The sequence below is a fragment of the Rhamphochromis longiceps genome, linkage group LG4 (genome assembly GCF_057381845.1).
Source record: "Rhamphochromis longiceps isolate RC_006_pf linkage group LG4, R_longiceps_female_GT1.1, whole genome shotgun sequence".
Taxonomy (NCBI): Eukaryota; Metazoa; Chordata; class Actinopteri; order Cichliformes; family Cichlidae; genus Rhamphochromis; species Rhamphochromis longiceps.
Genome location: NC_140560.1, coordinates 36,053,452 through 36,077,535, shown reverse-complemented (window position 1 = coordinate 36,077,535; position 24,084 = coordinate 36,053,452). Strand labels below are relative to the sequence as shown.

Below are 24,084 nucleotides of genomic sequence, written 5' to 3'. Positions count from 1 at the left end.
TCATGTTCACACCCACACGTGTGAACGGACTCATGCATGCTGTGATGCAGCTCATGCTGTTAAAGCTGCAGTGCGCTCCGTACAGTCTGCTCGTCACTCACTCGCCTGTTCTGCTTGGTTAATGTGCTTAAAAGAAGAAAAAAAAACGAGGCTGGCTGACGACCTTTCCCACCACGAAACGACTCCATGCAGGTGAAACACGGGCAGCTATCGACTGGTAATAAGGAAATGAGTTTTCTCTCCTCGTTTCTCTCCCTCATGTGGTGAGAAGCAGCCCAGTCACTCTAATCAGAAACGAATTAGCCCAACACGTGCTGGTCGAGGAAAGAGACGGAGCCCTTTTCTCTGTCCCGATTACGCCGACCCGCTCAGCTTCTACCTGCTCACCACCTTCCTGTCCACTTCATCCACTTCTCATCTGTTGCAGTCATGCAGTTTTAATAAGCAGGCACTGACTTTTTAATATTTGGGTCAATAAAAATTCAAACATTGTTTCTTGTAGACATCTTAAAGGGCTTTAACCCTGCATTCTGTTTAATGGCCAGTAGGGAGCGACTCCTCTGGGTCACAAAGACATGAGAAAGCGTCCAAGCACACATCCAAGGTGTGCACATTGGCTGATAGCTTGTCCATCACAAGACTAACAGACAACAAAGCAACAAACCTGAAAAAAGCATCGACTCCTCCAGTTTCTCCAATGAATTATCAGCTTTAAACATCCAGAGTACTGACGCTTGCTTCTGTTCCTCCACATCAAAGACATTAAATTGGTGCGTTTTATTGAACGGATGATATGTCCTGTTATACTCATGCTCAAATTTGCTTATAGAAAAATATAGTTGGATTGTGGCATTTGTGGAGTGGGCCTCGATGTTTAAACGTTAATTTGGTTGCACTTTGTTTTTAACAGTGTGCATATAGAAATATGTTTTTCATTAGAATCTCATGTTCACTCATGAAGTCACTCAAAGGTGTTGGAAAAATATACAAATATAAAAAATCCAAACTCCAACCCAGCGTGTGGTTCAGATAATTTTTCAGAATGAAGGTAAAACTTTACATTTAACACACTGAAAAACTGATGCTAATGGAGTCAGGTGGGGTTCACTGAAAAAGTGCAGCGCAGGCTTTATTTATCAGCCAATATTCCCTGTTTGCTAATCTGTTGATGTCTGCATTTATAACAGCTGATAGATGAAAGTTTAAACTAAACTGAGCTGTGAGTGTTGCATCGTTAGGCCACCAAAAGGCAACCTGTAACTTCCCCACGGACAAAAACCAAATAAAAATCTGCACACAACAAAAGTTGGAGAAATGTCTTTAACTTTAATGTGTCTGAAATATTACATTCTATAATAATATCGTATTCTTAAATCACCAAATCGGTATCATAAATATAAAACCTTCTGAATGTTTGGCTCTTTGCAGCTGCAGGGACACTGCGCTGCTGCGTCGAGTTGTAGTAATAACTATTTATAAAGCACTTTCAAACAAAGTGCTATACAGCTATCTGAAACTAAAAAGATGAATAAATAAAAGGGATAAATAGCAGTACAAGTAAAACACAATACAAGTCAAAAACGGTAAGAATTTAAAAACTAAAAGGCAAAGAATTACGAAATGTGTCTTCACCTTAGTTTTAAAAACCTCCACAGAGCATGCCTGCCTAATATCTTGAGGGAGGTTGTTCCACAAGAACGGGACACGAAAAGAAAAAGCTCTCCAGCTGTCTTTTTTCTGGCTCTGGCCAGAGTCCTGAGATCGTAGAGCACGGCATGGAACATAAAGGTGTAAGAGGTTGGAGAGGTATGAAGGTGCCAGTCCATTTAAAGCAGGGGTGGGCAACTCCAGGCCTTGAGGGCCGGTGTCCCTGCAGGTTTTAGATGTGTCCTTGAACCAACACAGTTGATTTAAATGGCTAAATTAGCTCCTGCAGTTCTCCAGAGGCCTGGTAACGAACTAATCATGTGATTCAGGTGTGTTGACCCAGGGTGAGATCTAAAACCTGCAGGACACCGGCCCTCGGGGCCTGGAATTGCCCACCCCTGATTTTAAAGCGTTACAAGGGGTGGGTTTTGATAATCGATTTATCGATTAAAATCGATTCTGGCTTGGATAACGTGATATCGATTCATTAAAATCCTGAATCGATTTTTTAATATGAATTTATTTTGCCAGAAACGCCAGAATCTCAGGTTAAACCTCACAAAATTTCGAAAACCACCAAACAGGAACACAGATTCTTCACAAAGACGTAAACACAAAGCTCGACCCGCCGACGCATCAGAATCAGTGAGATGTCGCCTTTCTCACCCAACGGCACGGACACGGTCGGGGCTGAAAGCCGACAGCTCGCTGATTCTGATGCGTCGGCGGGTCGAGCTTTGTGTTCACGCCCTTTTTGCGCCGATTCTAAAGCTGTTAGTTTTAACTCTCTCCAAACATTATTGACCGAACTTCCACCACGATAAAATCACACTTCATGCACAGCTCTCTCTCTCTCCCCCTCCCTCCCTCCGCTGTTTTTTCCTTTTACTTATTTCCGAAAAGAAAACCTAATTTTTTAAAATTATGCAAAATTCAAAACGCTGTGTCTGTAATAAAACCGATCGATTCGGGACCTTGTGAATCGAATCGATTCTAGAAATCAGTGACGATACCCAGCCCTAGTTACAATAATCAATACGTGAAGACACAAATGCGCGTTCCCAGTTTCCTGAAAAAAGTAAACTAGACACAGCAGGCTGGACTGAGTGGTAGAAAAAACAAAAACTTAACCCCTGACTCCGATAGCAGACGTCTCTTTGCTCTAACCAGTCAGCATAACAGAAGGGAGAAAACTGTTGTGGGAAATGAAACATGAACTCAATGTAATGGAGTCTAAACCCAGCTTAAAAGTCAAAATCTCATTCAAACAAACACATACAGCACTTTGATCGTAGACATACGTACACACTGATCACACCCTGGTTGCAGGTCAAGGCTTTCTAATTCTAATTCATGCAAACACCTGAGGACTGATATAACTGTTAGGAAACACTCGTCACTGAGGTACACACATGGTGTGCTGAACAGTGTGTTTGTCTCTTGTCATTTTATATGATTATAAATTAAATTTGAGTTGATTTTTTGGGCCATAATAGATGAAAATAATCAGCAGATAATCTGATAATGAGGGAAAAATTGAGATATGTCTTTATTTTTTGGTTCTGTATGTCAGTCGGTGTTTATACAGAATTTAGAGGGTTGTTTTCTAAAATTAAAAATGTAAATGAAACATAATCCCAGCCAGTCTATCAGGGACTATTTATAGTCTGTATGGAAATGTGTGGGCTGAGCAGTTTTGTTTCTTTGTAGAGGCGACAACTTAATCCAAACCAAGTCCAAAAACCCCCAACCCTAAGTTGTGAGGGATTGTATCTTCCTTTAAATGCCAATTTTTTTTTTTGCAATGCTCCTTTCAAAACACTGCAAATTGTCACGTTTATGAATAAGTGGATTGGGCGTGAGGAGACAGATGTTGACATGTGACAGCCGGCAGTTGTCTTTTCTTGGAAAGCCGAGTAAAACAAAATGAGCTGAGGGCAGACTGCAGTCTTTACTGACAGGCGCATTCAGCACTCTTCATGCGTTATTAACAAGAATGGGTGCAAACAAACGCCTTCACGCTGTGCTAAAGTTACAGGACTTTAAAACAGTTTTATCACCGCCCTCAATTCTTCAAAGACCTGCAGGCGTGATTGCACACTGTCTTCCTGTCCCGCGCCGTAGCAGGCAATTAAAAAGCATCTCTCCTGCTGTTGAATAGGCACTCTTAGAGGGCATTCGACTTCCTCCTGGGCTGAAATTGACGTGACGGTGGCAGCAGCGGTAAAGCAGGCTTGGAATAAGGCCATGGATATCGTATCAGCCTGACCTGCAGCCACTGACAGGAATGTTGATGGAGGCAGGTTTATCTGCACCTCTGTGGAAAGGTGCTACTATAACCTTCACATTGACGATTTGAAAGTTGATTAGGAGACGACTTTGGCTAAAGTCACAAAGGCAGAGAGAGAGGGAGGCGAGCGGGAGTGCCATCCTCGCATCAGCGTCTCGTCCCGGCGTTTCATACTTTTGATATGATTTGCCGTTTGTCCACGGCTCTGCAAACAGAACGCTTGTTTCTTCAACGCAAGCCGTCCTTCCCCTGACATATGGAGGGCCGTGGACATGAATACTGATATATCTGTCTTAACACAGACCTCTGTCTTTAATGAGAGCCAAACATGGGCACATCCATTTTTAATACTTGAGTGACTTTTACTTAAATGTCATACTTGTGCATGCAGAGCTCTGGCAAAATGAAAACCAGCAGGGCCCGAGCCACTGGGAAGATGAAGGGACACGTTTGCTCCAGCATGGCTCCTGATCTTTTTCTATAAGTCACAAACACCTGTTTCCTGTAGCAGTTTTAGGATAATTTAATTTCAAAGTTTTGTTGTGATCACAAGTTCAGTCTCCTCCTTGAAGGCTTTACTTCTGTTGTATCCCCCCTTGTACTACTGAATGCTTTTGTCTTTGTAACTTGCAGTGCTTTCATCCATGTGATAAAGCAGTCCCCTTCCACGCAGATTCACAAGTAGGCAATACTTTTATTTTGCTAACTAGCTAGTGCCAGCACTTCCTGTCTTGTTGTCTTCATTGTCATTCAGCTGTCTCCTCCCGTGATCTGATGCTGTCCAGCCCTCTCGCTGCTGTTGCAATCTGTGAAACGGACAAACTACCGTCCATCGGTGCAAGAGCGAAAGACTGACTCGTGGAATCAGATTGATGGAAAGCCAAGTGTTTAATGTAATTCCTGGACTTTACGACTTCTGTTACTGCAGAATATCCTAGTAGGCAATCATTTAGAAAACCACCTCGAGGTGAGAGTCAGCGTTTCTGGCGTTGTGTTGATGCAGGTGAAATGACCAAACAATGAAGCTTCTCGGGAATTTTGTCTCTTTGTGTTTGGACAAAAAAATTTATTAGTAAAACTTTTTTTGCATCACGTTTTACTTTATTGCAAAACATAATAATCAATGTGCATGTTGTTAGTGAGAGCATTTCTTTTGTATTTTGTGCCATTTAAAATGCATTTAAGCATTTAGGATCCATTGATGTACACGGACTCATTATCGCAGTTACTGTTTTTGTTATTGTGTCGCTGGTTACACGAGAATGACACAGCAACTGACTAACTTCTGCTCCGACTTAGAAGGGAGATATTCTCCAGATGTTAATCTGAGAGATTAGTGATTGTTTAGCGCTGGGATGTCAAACTCATTTCACATCGATGGCCACATACAGCTGGACGAGTGAAACTCCTCTTTCTGTGAGTGTAAAGACGGGTAACTACACATTCATCCCTGAAGTATACTAATATAAGATACAAAAATGCAATTTTAGCAGCACGTCTCAGTTTTTCTACATGATAAATATGTCAAGCCGTCAATCGGTTTGATTAGCGACTGTTTGTAGTTTGTGTTCATCAGAATTTCCCTTTGATAGAACTGGAATCTGAGGAGAAGGCGACTACTGAGGTCCGAATAAAAGTTAATATTCTCTTTCTTCCTTTTATTTCAGAGGTTTTCCATAAGATGACAGCTCATTTTCAGGCATCACAAAACCAAACTGCTTCACCTTAAAGAGCAGGCCACAGGTGGCTTAGTACTAGAGTACGAATAAAATATTATCCCATTCCTTTTAGGACTTAAATGGTATTAAATCCCTCCAAAGTCTCCTTGTAGTCTTAACTAAATGTGGTCTTTGTGCTGTTCTCTCAGTTCCTCCCGGGCAGGTTTTCATGTCTGCTGTCAGTCAGAGGAAATGTGCTGATGGATGGCGGCGGTGTTTCACAGCTACACGGAGTCCTCAGCTCCTACACGAAGGCCCATTTTGTAGCCCGCGTGCCTGCGGCTCGGAGTAATTGGGAAAAATTAGTTGCGGTGCAGCGAAGGCCTGCACGCCCGTGGTCATGTGGAGCGCTCGCCTTTCTATCATTTACCGACTGCAGCAGCAGAATACCCTGCTACCTGTTTCTCAATGATAAGTCTCATCCATGATCAAATTATTAATGGCTGTCCAGTCTGAACCCGGACATTTTTAGGCCATCGTAATGCGAGGTGCTGACCACAGTGCTTCGTTAGTTTGCAGCAGACTCTGAACTTGGGACTGTGTGGAAATATCTGCCATTTAATTCCTGCACCTGTACTTTCTGTAGTATTAGAATATGAAGGCGCAGTGACCTTGGTGTGAAAGCCAGACTCAGTGCAGACAAAGCAAGCAGGTTAACGTCTAAGCTCACACCATATTCCAGCAGCATGCAGAACCACATTTAGCAGCAATGATTTGAAGTAACAGTTTTCTATATGACTTCATCAGTCTGTCACATCCTTCTTCTTTACAGCGCTGCTTCAGGTCATAGAGGTTTGCAGCTTTGTGGAGCTCAGGTTGAGGTCTGGATTTTGGAAGACTGCACCTTTTATTCTTTTTCAGCTTTTCTGCTGTAGATTTGCGCTTGAGATCATTGTCCTGTTTTATGATCCAGTTTGGACCAAGCTTTAACACTTGAAGAGTTTATGGGCGACTCAGTGGCTGCAAGGTGCTCTAACCATCACCTTTGTATGAGGTGTTGTTATTGATGTTCTGTGTTTGGTTTCCTCTGATTGTGGTGCTGTGCATTATCGTCAGTTGTCTCCAATTCGGTCTCATCTCTTTAAAGGACATTGTTCCAGAGGTCTTGCGGTTTGTCCGTACTGCCATGTTTTTTTCAAACAAGCCGTACTTGTGCAGACTTTTCTAATTGTGCTTTCATGAACTTTGACCTTTAACGTGCTAACTGAGGCCTGTGAAGTCTGAGATGCAGTTCTTGGGTTTTTTGCACGGTCAGATCTTTGGCTGCCAAAACTACAGCTTTTATAGAGGTTCTCACATTTACTGGTGATTAATTAATGAAGTGCATTTGATAGCAGCACCTGGCTGCTGCTCCCCTTTTAATTGCAGTAAGGGTGTTCTTTGTGCAGGCCTTTGTAGTCCTGTTTATGTTTCATGGGTCTGCGTCTTTGTTCTTAACAGAACGAGCCGTTCACCATGACATATGTAGTACATATGCTGTTAAAATGTAATGGGTATGTTCCATTTTGACACTGTATTGACCACATGATTAATTGTTTCATTTTCTTATAATGATAATAACCAGCACACTCTAATAGAGTCTGGGCTAAATTAGACTCGGATTACTCTTTTAGGGCTCCAGACTCTAATGTTGCATTCTGACTGTTGTGAGTCAGCTGACAGCTTTAATTACAACGAGATGAATGGTTGTTTATTAGGCTGCCACTTCCTCGTGTTTTCAACTTCTGTCACTGCTTAATTTAACTGTTTGATGGGCACCCTCAGCCATAAAAGAAGCAGTGTAGCCCTTAAAGCCATAAATCTGTCAACTTTTATTTCTTTTTAATCGACTGTATGCTCTAATTTCCTTGGCAGTAATGAATTAGCTGAGGGGTCTGGTTGGACGGTCGAAACCCCTTCTAAGAATTCAAGAGGATGATGGATGTGTGGGGCACCGTGTTGATGTGTCTGCTGGTGAAAGCTCTCGATCTTGGCTGCATGGCGAGAGGAGGACAGATGGTTAAAGAACTTGTAAAGAGTAAAGGCTGATGAGGAAAATTCCCCGATTAGTTTTTTTAAATTAACGCTATTAATATATTTCATTGAACCAGTAAGACGTGCCTATGCCGTGCAGGCCGCTGTCCCAGAAAAGGGATGGAGGGATGTAATGAGCAGAGGTGTAGATGAGAGTACATTTTAATAGAGATGGCAAAGTTTCACACTCGTGGTCCGTCGCTCATATTTCATGATGAAATGTTGAGACGGACGCTAAAAATGAAAAATGCGTCTCCTTGTCACTTATTGATCTCGTGTTACTTTGTTTTTATTCACGTGGAGAAACCAGCCGTGCTTTGGTGATCTGTAAAGATTGTCTGCGTCACACAAACGTAATTGCCAAATTATAAGCTTTAATGGGGAGTGGTACGTACACACAGGAGTGACCCACACCAGGCTGTGATGGCTCTGTCCCCGTGTCTGCCGCCTGCCTGTTAATCCCTGATGGTGGAGTTGCCATCTGCACTCAGTTTGGATCCAAGTTGTCCTTAAACACCTCACCGAGCCTGGAAACCAACCGTCCATCAACGCACTACCTTCTATGTGAAACTCTGAAAAAGACTCCTGTCCTCAAACATAAATATCCCATCATGTAGACTGTATATTTATGGCAGTTTTGAGTATCCTTAGTTGTAGGTAGTTTCCACAGTGCATGGATGTCATACTGGTCTGTTGTTGTGAAAGGAGGGCTGACCATGAAAGCAGAGTTGTTGATTTACAGGTCAGTCTCCATCCACTTTGGTTAGGGGAAGAATGAGATGCTGATACAAGAGGTGGAACTGAGCTTCCTTTGAAGGATGTCTCATCTTAGCGAGAGGGTGAGGAGCTCGGTCCTTTAGGAGCAGCTCAGAGTTTCGAGGAGTCAGTTGACCATGATGCCTGCTGGGTTCTTCCTAGGTGAGGTGTTCTTGCTGGGGGAGGCCCCGGTGCAGACCCAGGAGATGAGATCTTTTTAGACATGCCCTTGATCCAATGCAGCTGATTTAAATGGCTAAATGACCTCCTCAGCATGTGTTGAAGTTCTGCAGAGGCCTGGTAATGAACTAATTATTTGATTCAGGTGTGACTCTTGGTGAGATCTTAAACCTGCAGGACAACGGTCTTTGAGGCCTGGAGTTTCCCACCCTTGCCTTAGTGTCTCCTGGTAGAGCTGGAGAAGTTGGGTAGGGGGGAGGTCTTGACACTCTGTTTAAACCACTGCCCCCTGACTCAAACTTGGACCTGGACGGATGTCTTGTAGTGAGGCTCTGGACCCAGATTGAAGGATCAAATTTGAATTAATCCTCATTTCATTCTGAGCATTTGTCTGAGACTACAAGACGAGACCAAGATAAGGTCCTTTGATTGGGTTGACCAAACCATTTGTCAGAATTTGGTCATGCCTAACGTCCGTAGCTTTTCTCAGCACTGAGTACAATGCATCCCTGACTCATTAATATATTAATGTCTTTGTTTTTGTCTTTCAGTTGGCGTCAATATGTTCTACATCTGCATCATAGTCTATCTTTATGGAGACCTGGCCATCTACGCAGCAGCTGTGCCGATATCGCTGATGGAAGTTGCCTGGTAGGATTATTTTTGGATTTATTTCGAAATAACGAGATTATATTAGAAGTAGACCTACTCTGCTTGTCCTTAGCCATGATTAATATAGAGACTAATGTTTCCAACCATAGAGGTCAGTGTATGTACAGGTAATCTCTTCTCACTTTAGTGATTTCATTCCGGTCAGACTCATAAATACTCAGGAGCTTCTACTCGCTGGACTTCATAGAGCCAGTTCATAGGAGGTGCTTGTGAAGTTGTACAGAATTAATTAACATTAAGCAACAAGGCCCCTCTCTGCTGCAAGCCCCATTTTGCTTTGAGACATGAAGTGAGGCGCTCCAAAGCATTTTCCTGGGAGCAGCCTCCTGTTTTTGTGAACACGTGGAAATTTCTGTTGTGGTTTAACTTCACTTCTAATTTGTTCCTATTGTTTGGAAACGGGTGCTGCTGTAGAATCTTATCGGGACTATTGATAAGTATTAGTCTCAGTTCTTTTATGGGTATTGACTTTGTAACAAAAATGAAAGGGCATAAATACTCAGTTTAATATTGTATTATTGAAACTGTATTCATTTATTTACTCAAATTAATTTGGACAGTAGTGTAGTAGTGTAATAAATATTTAGCTATTTTGCTGAAATTATGCCTTCATTAAACATTATTTTGCAAAAACCGTTTGTTCCACTTTGAGTGCAGAAACCCCGCCCACCTGGCACTCAGAACATTTCTTTGAGGGGCAGCCAATCACAAAGTTGGCTAATAGGAGGTGCAGCCTTAAAGGGGGTGGGGCTAAAGTGGCAAAGCTGCTCAAGTAGAGTCCAAGCTTAAAAATACGAATCTGAAAATTGGGGATTACTTGTGATATTCTTCATGAAAAGTATTCATAACCTTTGTGCTTTTACTTTTGGCACAATGAAGCACGCCCGTCTTCTCATTGGCTCCTCTGTCCTTTCTCTTTAGTCCTGTTGTGACCTGCTGAACCCGAGATTAAGACAATAAAGCCTCGCTCTCACTTTTAGGCCTGCTCACCTCATACCGGTGCTGCTGGCGACTGAGTCGTGTTGATTTGCTTCCAGAAAGGTTTTTATTGCGAGTGTCTGGGTGAAAATGAGGTATTTCATATATAGTTATAGTGGACTGAGCCCTTCAGAGCCCAGATCACAGAAATAGTCATTCTGCCTTCAGTGTTTTTTTTTTATTATTTGTGGATTGTGACAGTTTCTGACAGTGATGTTTTTAATAGTTTCAGGCAGTTTCAAAGGAGTTTTAAGGAAGCTATAATGCACAGTCCTTTATTAACTGATTTATTTCAGTGAAATAAACCAACATGGCAGCAGCAGCAGTGTAAAACCGAGCTGTCTGAGAGCAGTCTATTCTCAGCTATTAATGGGGGAACAATCCAACCCTTGGTAAACATTCAGGCTTTTGGAGAGGGGCAAAAAAGGGCCACTGTAGAGGAAACAGGTGTGGTGGCTTTAAAACACAAGCCAAAATAGAAGCAGAAGGAAAAACATGCTACATGTGCTTAAAGGGGACCTGTGGTTCTCATTTTCAGCTCCATGTCTTTGTTCTTTGACTCTGCTAGGGTAGCTTTGCATGATTTCCTGTTCAAAATGTTCCTTGTTTCTCTTAAACTGGGCCTTGTTGCAGCGCCTCCGTTCATCTGTCTGAAAAAGTCGTTCTTTCTCCCATCTTTCTCGCTTTAAGTTCATGGCTTCTCCTCGTGACCATATAAGGGATGCCCCCCCTCGTATTTAACGTGTCCTTCCCTCTTCTAATTGGTGTTATGACAAAACTGACCTCTCCATCCTGTCCAGGGGTTTGGCATGCTGATGCTGTCTCATTGTATTAAATTCTCCTCACTCTGGTGCCAACCTTGCTAACCTTCCAGCTAGAACAAATGTGAGCTGTAACTGAGACTTCAGAGGCAGTTTGCCTCGCCTGAAGGCACAAACTGGAGACCTCCGAGTAACACTGACAGAACTAGATGATTTTCCTAACGCTTGCTATGTTACGCAACAATGACAGGCTTAGTGATCGCTCTTAAGCGATACGCTCTAAAGCTTTTCCTTCAGTGGAAATCTTCGTCTGTGTAAACACAGACATTTTAAATTAAACCTTTGATAAAAGTTTGTGCGTCAGAGTTAGAGCTGCGGTGACAGTTTGTTTGTTTCACACAGCCGACAGGTGACGGGGTTTAACATGAAGCTCTTTTTTTGTGATTGCCTGCAGTGGAAACCACTCCTGCAGCGCTGGAAGTGTCAAGTACAACGACACAGATCCGTGCTGGGGCTCTGTCACGAGGAAAGATGCGTACCGGGTGTTTCTGGTAAGTGTTTATTTATTCATTTTTTAACCTACGGTACTTTTATCAGTTTCCAGCTAACGGTCACTTTTCAAGCCTCAGGAAGTGGAACTTAGCCCAGTTCTGCAGCCACAGTCAGTTGACCTCAAAATGTTAGGACCAAGGCCAAACTGTGGAGAGCTGGCAGACTGTAGCTGCTCTGACAAATCCCTCCAACATCCAACTAACCAGTGCAAGCTACCAACTAGGGCTGCCACAAACGATTATTTTGATAGTCGACTAGTCACCGATTATTTATGCGATTAGTCGACTAATCAGATCATCATCATCATCCAAAATAAACAAAAAGTCCTTCAAAAATAAAATGCAGCAACCATCACTGGACGTAAAACTACAGCTTATTGCACCAGCAGCATCTGCTCTTATATAACTATCATTAGCTTACAGCTTTAAGTGTTTAAGGTCTGTGCTAACTAAAAATAAAGACAAGATGATAGTTTATTCAATTTTAATGAAATTTGCAGATTGTTTCGGTGAAGTTTAATAAACTCCTTGCTATCTAAAATATAACAGGACACCGGAGTATATTCTCCAGCATCTCACACTTCTGATAATCAGCTGTCTGCTTGACGTTTATTCAGCTGTGTAAAAACTATAACTTTAATCTCAGACAAACAGATTTACTCAGGAACAAATAAAATACTAAAAAAAAAAAAAGCCAAACAACAACATTTTTAATTTATCTAAGTGACTCATATATATTTAACCTGAGTCGCGAAAGACGGCGGTGGGTTTGAAAACAATTTGCGGGAGTCCGGTGTTCTCACGGCGCTAGTGACCTAGCCCCCGGCTCGCTATCGAGCTAGTGGGTAACAGACGTCTCCGAAAACGTCGGAGCGCTTTTGAAAATATGTGGTGTCCTGATAAACTGAGCCGATATTTGAGGTTTACACAGCTACATTCTCGCCTGAAAATATGTTAAACGTTTATTTTGTGACCCAGAAAGAATAATAAGAGTAATATTAAAACTAACTAGCTACCGCCATTGTTGGAAACTAAGCTGGGCCGCGCTATGAATTCTGGGACACAGCTGCTTCTTCTTCTTCGGGGTTTAACGGCAGCTGGTATCCTTGTACATGCAGTGCTGCCATCTTCTGTTTCAGTCCGTTATTACACTCTTAAATCCTGCTACTTATTCCTGCGTCTTTTGCGATCTTACAAAGCTTCAAACGACACGTCGACTATTAAATCAGTCGTCGACGATTTTGATAGTCGACGTAATCGTGACTAGTCGACAAATCGTGGCAGCCCTACTACCAACTAAAGATTCATTTATAGGGTTTTTTGTTCGGGACACACCAAAAAGGTGTGACAGTTTAAAGCCACGCCTGTATTCATAGCAGCTGAAAGTATCCTCTGGATCAGTGGACATGCAGTACTTTGTTCTTTTGGTTTGTCTTCTGGCTGAAATGTGCACAGAAGTGGACAGCTTTCACATTTCTCTGTGTGTCTCCTGTGCGGTTTTTGCAAATATTAAACATGTTTTTAAAAATCTAATTGAGAAAGTTGGCAACAACAGAATACATCTTGCTGTGTTGGTTCAACCTAACCAGGCTTTTCAATTTGGTTTCAAAGTGTTATTGTCATTTCCCTGGGTGGCTGTAGCTCAAATTGCTCTCCGATGCGTCCATCGGAGTATGAATGTGTGTGAATGTCAGTTAGAAAGCACCTAGGAAAAATGTGCTGGTGTGAATGGGTGAATGCACAAGTTGTGTAAAGCGCTTTGAGTGCTCAGAAGAGTAGAAAAGCGCTATATAAGAACCAGTCCATTTACCATTTACCAGTCCCTGTACAATTGTGCAATTCTTCCACTGATGTCCACAACAGATGGCAAACAGCAAAATCCACATATAAAACAGATAAATAGAATAAATTATAATTAAAAACGGTTATAAAATCACATATGTGCAAAAAATAGAACTATAGAAATAAAATGAAAGAATCTGACCTCCCGTGAGTTATGTGCATATTGTGGATATTTATGCAGTTTGGAGTACTTGATCAGCTGTATGTGCAGTAGACAGCTGTGAGTGTGCAAAGTGAGAAATGCAGACAGTAGCAGATGAAAGTAGGCCAAGATTAACTTCTGTTTAATGGCAGCAGGAAGAAAGAGTTCTTTAGTCTGCAGATCTTAGATTTCACACTTTCATACCTCCACACGAGGGTAGAAGTGTGAACAGTCCATGTTGGAGGTGGGTCTTTGATGAAGGAGGCAGCTGTCCTGTGGTCAGGCTTTCTGCTTCAGGCTGTAACATAAAAAGCAGATACTTGACTCTTCCTTTGCACAAAATGCATGCCGCTTGTTTCAGTCATAAAAAAAAGAGACCCAGAGCAAATCAAGAGAACAACGTTTGCAGAAAACCAGCACTCTTCTGAATTCATGGATTAATATGTATTATTTTACCACTCAGGACTTTCTCAGGGCTGGTTTGTGTCTCATTTATTTACACAGGACAGGCTAGTGAGTGCGTTCAGGTCTGTTTCATACCCTAATGAAGGAGATGTGGAAATCAATTTGTGGCCAGATCAAAGCGAAATTAATTTTATGGATTGAATATTCTTGGAAAATAGTCTAAAGATTAACTGATCCATTTTCTAATTGCTGCAGCTTTTTATCAGTAAACATAAAAATATATTTATGGATTTTCTGCATCACATGCAATGTGTTGCATATAGTTTGCATTTCCTACCCAACTTTGTTTATTCATTAACTCTTTATTACAATAATATGTGACAATTTTGTATTTCCTGTGGAGTTAAAACTGCAGCTCTGGACATTTGAGATACTAACAAGCCCCAAATTTCCTGCTAACCCCTTAGTTCATGGTCCCCTCAGGTTCTGTTCAGCTCGATGTGTCTCAGTCAAGTCGCATTTACAAACAGCATGACAGTAGTTAAATGTGGGAACCACATGCGAGGAAAAACAGGTGTCAGTGAGAGTTTGTGGACTTTGTTGTTTCCAGCATAAAAAGCAAAGACAGTACAAGAGGTTTGAATAGAAACGGTTTGTTCAGCAGTGCAAGTACAGCATGTTTTCCAGGGAACAGTATTCCACAGTGATGACTTCACTGGGCACCAGATAAAAATATTCTTTTGGCCCAAGCAGCCCATGTTCGTACACCCTGCATGGATATTTTTATCTCCCATAAGAACAAGGCGTAATGTGCCCAGCCTCCATTTCTGTCAGACTCTGATCTTAACAACATTTTCTGTTCTCTTCTTCACTCAAACTTCCCCCGACACCCTGCACACCCCCACCTCGGCTGCCCACAGGAAGTGTTTTGTGTCCTTGAAGTCTTAACTGTGATTTCCACTCGAGCTTTAACTTTGCACTGAGACAGTGATCGATGTGCTGATCTTCTCCTGAATAATTTTGGAGCCTCGCCTCTCTCCTCTCTCTCTCGCTCTTCGTCCAGTCCTTGCTTATATTTAACAGAATGAGCAGACAAAATAATTTCCTAATAAATGAACTTTTCTCTCCTTTGTCTCCTTTGGGGTGAAGCTTCTTGTTATATAAAACTAATTTAAATAATGCTGACTTGTGATCTCCGGACTTTTCGTTTACAGTTGCAGTTTTGCAGACTAATTTAACAGTTTCGTTAGAATCAATCATGATTATGTGAGACAAGAAAAAAAGATTTTTATGGCTAAGTAATAACAGAAATATGTATATAAATATATGAGACTCTCATTAATTAATAACAGCTACTCTGCGGTTTTGTCCGTTCCTTTGAAATGCTTGAAAAGAAAACCGTGCTGTCTGTGGACGTATTTCAAACTTGCAACAATGGAGTATTGTTTAGGAAAGGCGTGAAACATGCTGTCCAACCACCAAACCAAACTAAACCAAACTAACCGTGCAAGCAGTTGTTTCCAAGCCAGCTGAGAGATACAATCTCTCCAGCAGTGCTGTGTACGTCGAGGTCCCGCCGCAGTTGGAAAGTGCTCAGCTAGGTGGTGTTCAGGAGGTTTCATCCTCAGATACCAAAAGCCGTCCACTTGGCTCTTTTGTAGGAGTGGCAGCTTTATCCTGAGCTCCTCTTATCTCTAAGACTGAGCCCAGCCAACCTTCAGAGGGAGCCCGTTTCTGCCACATTTTATCCGCCAACCTATAATTTGGTCACTGCACACAGCTTGTGGCCGTTGTTGAGGGTAGAGACATAGATTAATTAATACTTAACACATTCACTTTCATGCTCAGGTGTCTCTTTACCGAAGTAGGACGTTACAGCGTCCACACCACTGTAGACAATGACTGCAGATGCTGCATCTGTCAGTCTCCCGCTCTGCTCTCACCTCACCTGTGACAAGGACTCTTCCACCTGGGGCAGCACTTCATACCCAACCCTGAGCGGGCCCTCCGCTCTTTTCCAGACCCGTAGCTTCAAACTCAGAGGTGCTAATTCACAATCCAAGCCACTTCACACCTGGCTGCAAACCATCTCAGTGCGAGCTCGAGGTCACCGCCCGATGAAGACAAAATCGGTTACAGCGCTTTGAACTGACATCAGGGTTCTTACAGCGAAAGAGTAGATTTAACTTTTAACGTTTATTTCTATCAAAATTTAATTTGAAGTGGCAATAAAGTTTCACATAATTATATCTGCCAATGCCGCGTGCGTGTGTGCGTGCAGGCATGCATGGGATTATGTGAATAAGTCTTATATAGCAAAAAGTTGCACTTTGAAGAAATGAAGAGGAACAGAGAACTGTATATAAATCTATGTAATGACACAAATGTAATTATTGTTCATTACACCGATCTAAATGAGTCAAACTTACACCCCTCGCGTTCGATTTTTCACTGTGTTAATAACTAGAAATAATATGATCTTTATCATAATCAGCTTACAGCTGACAAGTAATAATTTGTTACATTTTTATTTGTTTTTTATTAGGAATATAATTTTAACAGTATTTTTGTCCATCAGATCTTTCTTTCATATCTTCAATAAGTCATAATTCTGTTAGGGGGGATAAAACACTCCTGTGGTCGGCTCACAGTGGCTGGCCTGCGTCTTCACTGGGGTCTGTGTGGGGTCAGAGGCTCTAGCCTAAAGTTACTACCCAGACTGATGACTCTAAATAATTGACTCTTTCTTATCAGCTCTTCTTTTGCCTGCAGGGGACCATCAAAGCCAGCCCCACACAGAACCAGAAGTCTTTTTCAGTGTTGCATTGGGAGCTCAGTTGCCCTTCTTCTTCCATTGTGTTGAACTGGGAGTTTATTTCTGGGACCCACCACTTTCACTCAGTTGCAAAGTTTAGGACAGGTCGCCCAGGAAGCCATGCTCAAAATTGCTATCTGAAAGGCCGAGCTTTATGATAAATATACATGTCTCACCTTTATTCATCGGTAGAAATATCCTCTTCCAGCTGTATGTTTTTTAAAAAGCATTTCCAATCCGCCTGCACACATCCACCCTAATGGGTCACACTTTTTTTTAATCTACTTTTTTAGAGGACAGATATTCTCTTAAATTGAAACTGGCATCAAACGACACACCTTAAAATACCAAAGTTGTGCATTTAAATGAATCTTTCTGTAACCTTGATGTTTTAAAGATAATACTTAACTAAAGCCAGACCAGCTTCAAGGACGTTCTCGTCTCACACTCTTAAAGGAGCCCTGTTCTGCTCATTTCCACTGCCACATTTGTACCTTTGGAGCTTGAGTGGCTTTGTACGATTCACCGCTCAAAGCATTTCTTTTTAAAAAATTCTTAATACCACAGGCCCTGCAGCTGATCCGCTGAGTGAAACGAGCCGTTTTAGGTCCCGTTACTCTACCGCGAAACTAACCGTCTCCTGATTGGCTGAAGTGATATTGATACTGGTCCCACTGACATCTTAGAAAACGGATGATAGAAAAGCTGGTAGGACTTTATTATACAACCTCTGACTAAGAGCGTAACTGCCTCGTAAATAAATGGAATTTCAATCATAATTCAACAATATTTTCCAGTATTATATCTACGTACAGTGTAAGATGGAGAAACATTGTTTGTTTTTCTGCAAAGTTACCAGGAGTTTAAGCACTACTTAAATTACTTATATAATTTTCATAGTTTACTTTTGTTTTCACATTTACTTAAAAATTAATTATTTCTTCTTTCCTGTATAATACCTTAAGTTTTGCAATACATAAAAAATTATGTATTACTTAAAGTTACTTATAATATAATTACAGTATAATTATTTCTTTGTTGTAAGGTACCATTACGTGTTTCTGTCTGAAGCGTTACACATTATTTGAAATTACTTAAAATAACTGTAACAAAGAAATATTGGGGAAAAAACAACAGTTCTGATCTTTTATTCCACTGCACGATATATACAGGATTAGACAGAAACAGGATAAAATGGTCATCATGTACTTAAAGCAGCATAAACAGCTTTGAGGATAAAGAGTGCTTCAGGAGCTGCATTTACGAGATTCGTATTATTTTGCTCTTTGCAGGTAATGCATGAAAACAAAACCAACTAACTCCAAGGTACTTTCTGTTAAATAACATTTATAATGTGTTTATTCTCCTTTCATGAATGTAATGAGTGCTTTGCACAGTTATAAGTGTGCTCGTTTTGATTTTGGATTTAAACTCAAGTTTAACAAATCTTCATTTTTTTCTTTTTTTGGCTGCTTGCCACAGCCTATCATCGGCCTCCATCTCACCCTATCTCTGTCATCTTCTGTCACACCAACCACCTGCTTTTCTTCCTCCACCACATCCATGCCTGGCAGCTCCAGCTTCACCATCCTTTGCCCAATATATCAGCTCTCCCTCTGCACTGTCCATCCCTGCCTGAGCTGTCCCTCTGATATACGCATTTCTAATCATGTCCATCCTGGAAATTTGACAAACATTTTCTGCTAAAAGGACAATGCTTTCTGACATGTGTGTTTGTTAACACCCTTCTAGACTACTAAACCGTGTCCACGTTTTAAGGCTTCCATTGTTAGCACATCAGCAGTGGGACGCTCGTTGTCGATGAACACAAAGTCGAAGGTTATTATAATGCCATGTCAGGAGAATAAAGACATTTGAATTATTTAAAAGGGAGTTACATTAAGTAATATTCAGATTACCTTAAACAGGAATCTGAATATTGGATGTGTAATTTTACCGTTTGATTAATAGACTTTACTCCATCTTATCTTTGAGACCAGTTTAGCAGCTGGGCTTCTAACGTCACTTCACTTTGTTCGGTTTGTTTGGCCGCGTCTCGTCTGCCCGGCGCTGCATTGTTAGATTTTTATGTGTGAATCTGTTGAGCAGTTTTGGCAGATTTTTTCCCCCAGACGGACAGTCTGCAGCACTCGGGGTGCTTTGTTCGCAGCGGACAACAGATTGTGGGTTATTTTTAGGTTTGACAGCAGCTGTCCCCGTGCAGATGATTAGACCTTTAGCAGCAGCGCTGTAGAGATGAGCAGGGATGAGAAAAACATTAAGGATGACACCTGTTTTGATCCGGGTTTTTGAGCTTTGGCAGCATTTGTGATCAAACGGGTCAGAATTTAACCTGTTTGATTCAGAGTTCCTTTCTTTCTTCCCCCCTGGAGTTTCAGGCCCTATGGTTTGTTTTTAGCGCCTCACCTTAGGCCTGCTCTCCAACCATCTGTCAGTCACCCAAACAGAGTGACAGGCTTGACACGACGCCTCTTCTCCCCACAGGGAGATGATGGGTGATGTTTGTCGAGTGCACCGAGTTAAATTAGCCGCACGCTGCCTGTGATCTTGCATTGTCATATTTAGTTTCACTCAGCCACAAGCCACTTAAGTGTGATGTGAATATTTTATTGTGCATTAACCTCTCATTTTAATGAAGAATTCACAAAGAGACAGAATAATTACTTCACAATAATAAGGCCTAAAAGCAGCCGGGTTGATAATTCATCAGGTCACATCTTTAATCAGCATCGGCTTCGTGCATCAGCACTGTCAGCTGTGGGTGTGACGTGATCTTCAACTTCTGAAAGCTCTTACAAAGATCTGTTGACTGAGATCTGCTCTCCTGCTGATTGATTCTCATGTTCACCACCCAAATGGATAAATGGATGGCTGAATGCGTTATTTTCTTTTCCCCCTTCCTGGCAGTATTTGTTGGCTCCAGGGTGTGAAGGGGAGACGATAGAGGCCATTGCATAACAGAGTTGATCACAGTGTTGATCCTGGCCCTTTACACAGCTTTGATTGAAAAGATTAAGCGGCCGTGAAAGAGCCGGGTGTTTCTGGCTTTTTGCTTGAGCTCCAGCAGAGATTCCCGAGACCTCGATTAAACTTCTCTGTCCTTGATTGTCCCCAGATAAGTTTTCTTTTTGAATTTCACCACAGGGTCTGTGTCACACTGACTAGCCAAGCAGTGGTTGGTACACCCCACCCTGCTGGACGGCCAGTACATTTTAAATGGCTGATTTATTGTTCTCCCAGTATGTGGGAAGTGATGGAAAATCGATGCCGTATATGAGCTCAGAGGCAGTTTATGCTTGCGCTGCATTGTTCACGGCTTATCGTCATGCAGATATTTCAATTACACTGCGTGACTATTAAGCCACGCACAGTTTCATGTGTTGAAATAAAGTTAATTTTAACTCGCCTGTCCCCCACAGCTTCAGAAATGACCCAACCTGCCACTTTCCTCAATACAGACCTGATTGATTAATTAACTGACTAATAAAGATTTATTCTAAGAGGAGTTTCAGTGACCTTGAGTGCTGTTCCCCTTGAAGGCCGCGCACCTTGTTGTTACTGCAGTACTTTAGCCTGTTACGGCCTGAAACAAGCCATTTATGTGTAACTTTTACTAGAGAGCTTTGCATGATTCACACTTCAAAATAATCCCTCTCTTATACATGGCCTTGGTCTAGCCCCTCAGTTCATCTTCTCTCTGAAACAAGATGTTTCCTTCATCCTGCCTTGAAGCCGTGGCTGCTTTTTCTATCACGCAATTATTCACAAAAAAATAAAGTCAGCTGCCCCACACCCGTCTCTATTTTATTTAGAATTAATTGTGAATCCACTTCAAGTGAAATAAAGGACAGCACTGGTTTATCATATGACTCTTAATTATTGCTTTTAGAGAAATTATATTCTTCATATTCAAACTTGGTGAGTTTTACTTTGTCTGCATAGATACAGTTAATGACAGGCTCTCTATTAGTAATCTCAATCTAATCGAGCTGCACTGAACTGTGAATGAGTGTGAGCTTTCACGGAGAGGTGGAAATGCACTGTAGCAAGAAGTGTAGTGAAAAAAGCTAAATTGGTTTTATTCCAGTGATCTTGTTTTCATAATTGTTCAAAGCACAAATCTGAAATTAAATAATAATGCTGTTAATCAAAGGAAAAACTGGTTGGTTTTGGTAGTACAAACTACAGAAAATGGTGACAATGCCAACAAACTACTGGAAACAAATATAACCAACAACAGTATCTTATGTGTGGGAATAACTTGGAATAACGTCATTAAAAAAAAACCCAAAAAAAGTTTCATTCTTTTCCCTGTTGCTCTCTGATGCACTAAAGGACTCTATGCAGTGGGGGACACCTGACTATCCGGTCTGGAAGTATGACGTCATTAGCTGCTTCCGGGTCAAACGAACACTGCGCCATCACTGAGAGTTACAAACTGTCTAAATTCTTTCATCTGTAATAAAATGATCAGCATTCTGCTCTACCAGGTGTAACAGTGAAGTTTAACATCCAAGTAGGGCTGTGCGATATGACCAAAATCTCATATCCCGATATAAGACATCTATCGTCCCGATAACGATATAAATCACAAAAATGTAACATTTTCTGTAAATTCTGTGAATCTCGTGCAGCTCAACTTGCAGGAAGTGTTTCCAGCTGCGCGTCATGTACCTGAGTCGAGTGTTTTAACCGATGCATGAAACGATACATCTGTAGACATAAGTTGTAACGGCGCCGTTTTCTTTGTATTTATTACACGGCGTGCTGCGGGGAAAAGCCTGTTCTAACGTTTGAGTCTAAGGTTTATTTTTTAGCACCCGGAGGCTCTTTTTTTTAATTCTCATCCGTAAATACTCTGAATCACGCAAAAGAGTATGCAGTTTATTTTGAAAAGCCTCAACAGGATCTTGAGCTTTATTGTGAAAGGTTTATGTGGAACATAAACAAGCGGACACGCGATGGTGTTACCGTCGTTGTTGCTAACGACAACGCATAAAAACAGGTGGTTGTCCATCCATAGTGTGGTTATATTACATATAAGAGAAAGAGAGAACTTTAAGAAATTAATACAGCCACTACAGTGACATCAAAACCATGAACAAATATTGCCGTAAACAGTTTATTTTGCGACACCACGAAACAAACGATAGCGTAAAATGAAACGACAGAGGTTTTTATATCGTCATCCGATATATATCGTTATATCGAACAGCCCTAAACAGTGGTAATAAAAACAGAGGGAGGCTGACAGTCATCACTGACTGTTCTTTTTAGGGCTTGTTCAGATGAAATGAATACCAAAGATGGCTTGAGTGGCTCTCTACAAAGAATATAGCAGCACACCTAATGTTTGCAGCTAACCAAAAAACGTCTGAAACGATGTCTTTTGAACATTAGACAAAAGAGGAGATGTTTGTCCATTGTGCACAGCACTGTGTTTGGAGAAAACCAAATACACCATATCAGCGCAAACATCTCAAACCGACTGTCAACATGATTGTGGAGGGATGGTGGTTTGGGCACCTTGTGCCCATTGATGAACTCCAAAGTATTCTACAGTGAAATGTTAACGTTAAATCTCGGCCCAACCTGGGTCATCAATAGGACAATGATCCCAAGCACAGCAGCAAACCTCGCACTGAATTATTGAAAAAGAAAAGAATGAAGGTTCTGCAATGATCCAAAGTCCAGATCTGTGATAATGTGAGATCCTGATAAAGTCATGCAGAAAACCATTAGAGCAGCCTGGAGTCTCTGAAGGACAACCACAAAGAATGGTATACAGAACTGTGTAGAAAAACCTCAGGTCTGCAAAGTGGTGAGCAAAGGTTTGACTTTAATTAAAACGAAATTTGGACCTGTGTACTTTTTATACGTTTATTCGGTACGTCTGGCAAAACAGCAGGGCCCTGTTTCAGGAAGCCGGTTTGGAAAACTCAGAGTGAAAAACGACACTCACGGTTGAGTAACCCCGAACTGTCCAACTCGGAATATTCCGTTTCAGAAAGGCTGATAACAAGTAGTTCAGTCAACGCGGAGTTGCTTTAACCCTAAGTGAAGCGCGCGGACGAGGATACATAAAGCCCTGATAAGCGGAGCACAGATTAAGCGAGTCACCATGGAGACGGAGGGAAAGAAGGCGCGGTCAATGTATTTCACAGCGCTTGAGGCCGAAATTCTGATGGCAGCATATGCCGATAACATGCAAATTCCGCGGAAAAAAGTAACACAGCCACAGCTGCAAAAGCATGCATGGCAAAACATAGCCGACAGAGTCAATGCGTGAGTGTTAATTTAAACATTGATCGAGGGATTTCCACCCATTTAACACGTTATTTTATCATATGTTATTTTATTTGTTATTTTATACATTTTATTTTGTGATGTGATGTGAGCGCAGGTGCAACCCAACAGGCCCCAAACGTTCCTGGCAGCAAGTAAAAATGAAATATAAAAATATAGTCCAAACAGGTAAGGTGTAATTGTATTATGAGCCATAGTGCTTGGTCTGTTTGTCCCATGTAAATCAATTGCAGTTAGAGGCTACATTAATTTTCTTTCTGTAAGCACTTATTGAAATTATCTGAGCACATTACAAGTACATATTTGCTTACTCTGTATGCTCAAATGTGGCCCGTTATAGCCAACAGAAAAAAAGCGGAGGCCCGAAAAACAGGTGGGGGTCCTCCACCACCACCACTCACAGAGGCTGAGCAGTTGGCCCTCAGCCAAAACAGTGGGCGCCCTGTGGCTGAAGGCATCTCTGCGGGGACATCCTCTGAGGCAATAACCCCGCAAGACACAAGTGCCTACATAGGGGGTAAATTCAAAATAATACATGATGTGCATACATCCTTTCTTCACAGTCACCTTTGCAGTGCTACTCATTCATTTGATAAACTCTTTACCATAATGGATTATTTTGTAGTGAAGTTATTTTCCTACTGATTTTGCCTTCCCTCAGTCTTGGTTGTCTTTGAGAGCATAATGACAATGAAGTGTAAGGTGATTGGTATGTTTGTTAATTGCCATTTGGTCCCTTGTAAGTTATAAGTGACCTGTATAAACCTCATATTCTATCAGTTGATGGTGGTGGTGTACTGCATCTGGTGCAGCCTCCTGTTGAGCCAGACCAACATGCAGTTGTGAGTAATACTCCACAGATTATATGAGTTTACAGTAGAACAGCAATGTTGTTTATTTCTTTACTACAGGAAAATAATGAAGAAACATTGACAGCTGTTACAGAGGAGGAAGCAACAGAGACACTTTATGAGGTTTACATCTTTT

General features: G+C 41.6%; 1 protein-coding gene across 2 annotated transcripts in view; it reads left to right on the top strand.

Annotated features, from left to right (window-relative positions):
• slc38a12 (solute carrier family 38 member 12) overlaps positions 1-24,084 on the top strand; it is an 81,145-nt gene that overhangs the window by 12,704 nt on the left and 44,357 nt on the right. For both annotated transcript variants that reach the window (XM_085404744.1, XM_085404743.1), the window contains exons 7-8: positions 9,156-9,255; positions 11,470-11,566. In XM_085404744.1, the coding sequence (XP_085260870.1) occupies positions 9,156-9,255; positions 11,470-11,566 (197 nt within the window). The remainder of the gene's footprint in view (positions 1-9,155; positions 9,256-11,469; positions 11,567-24,084) is intronic.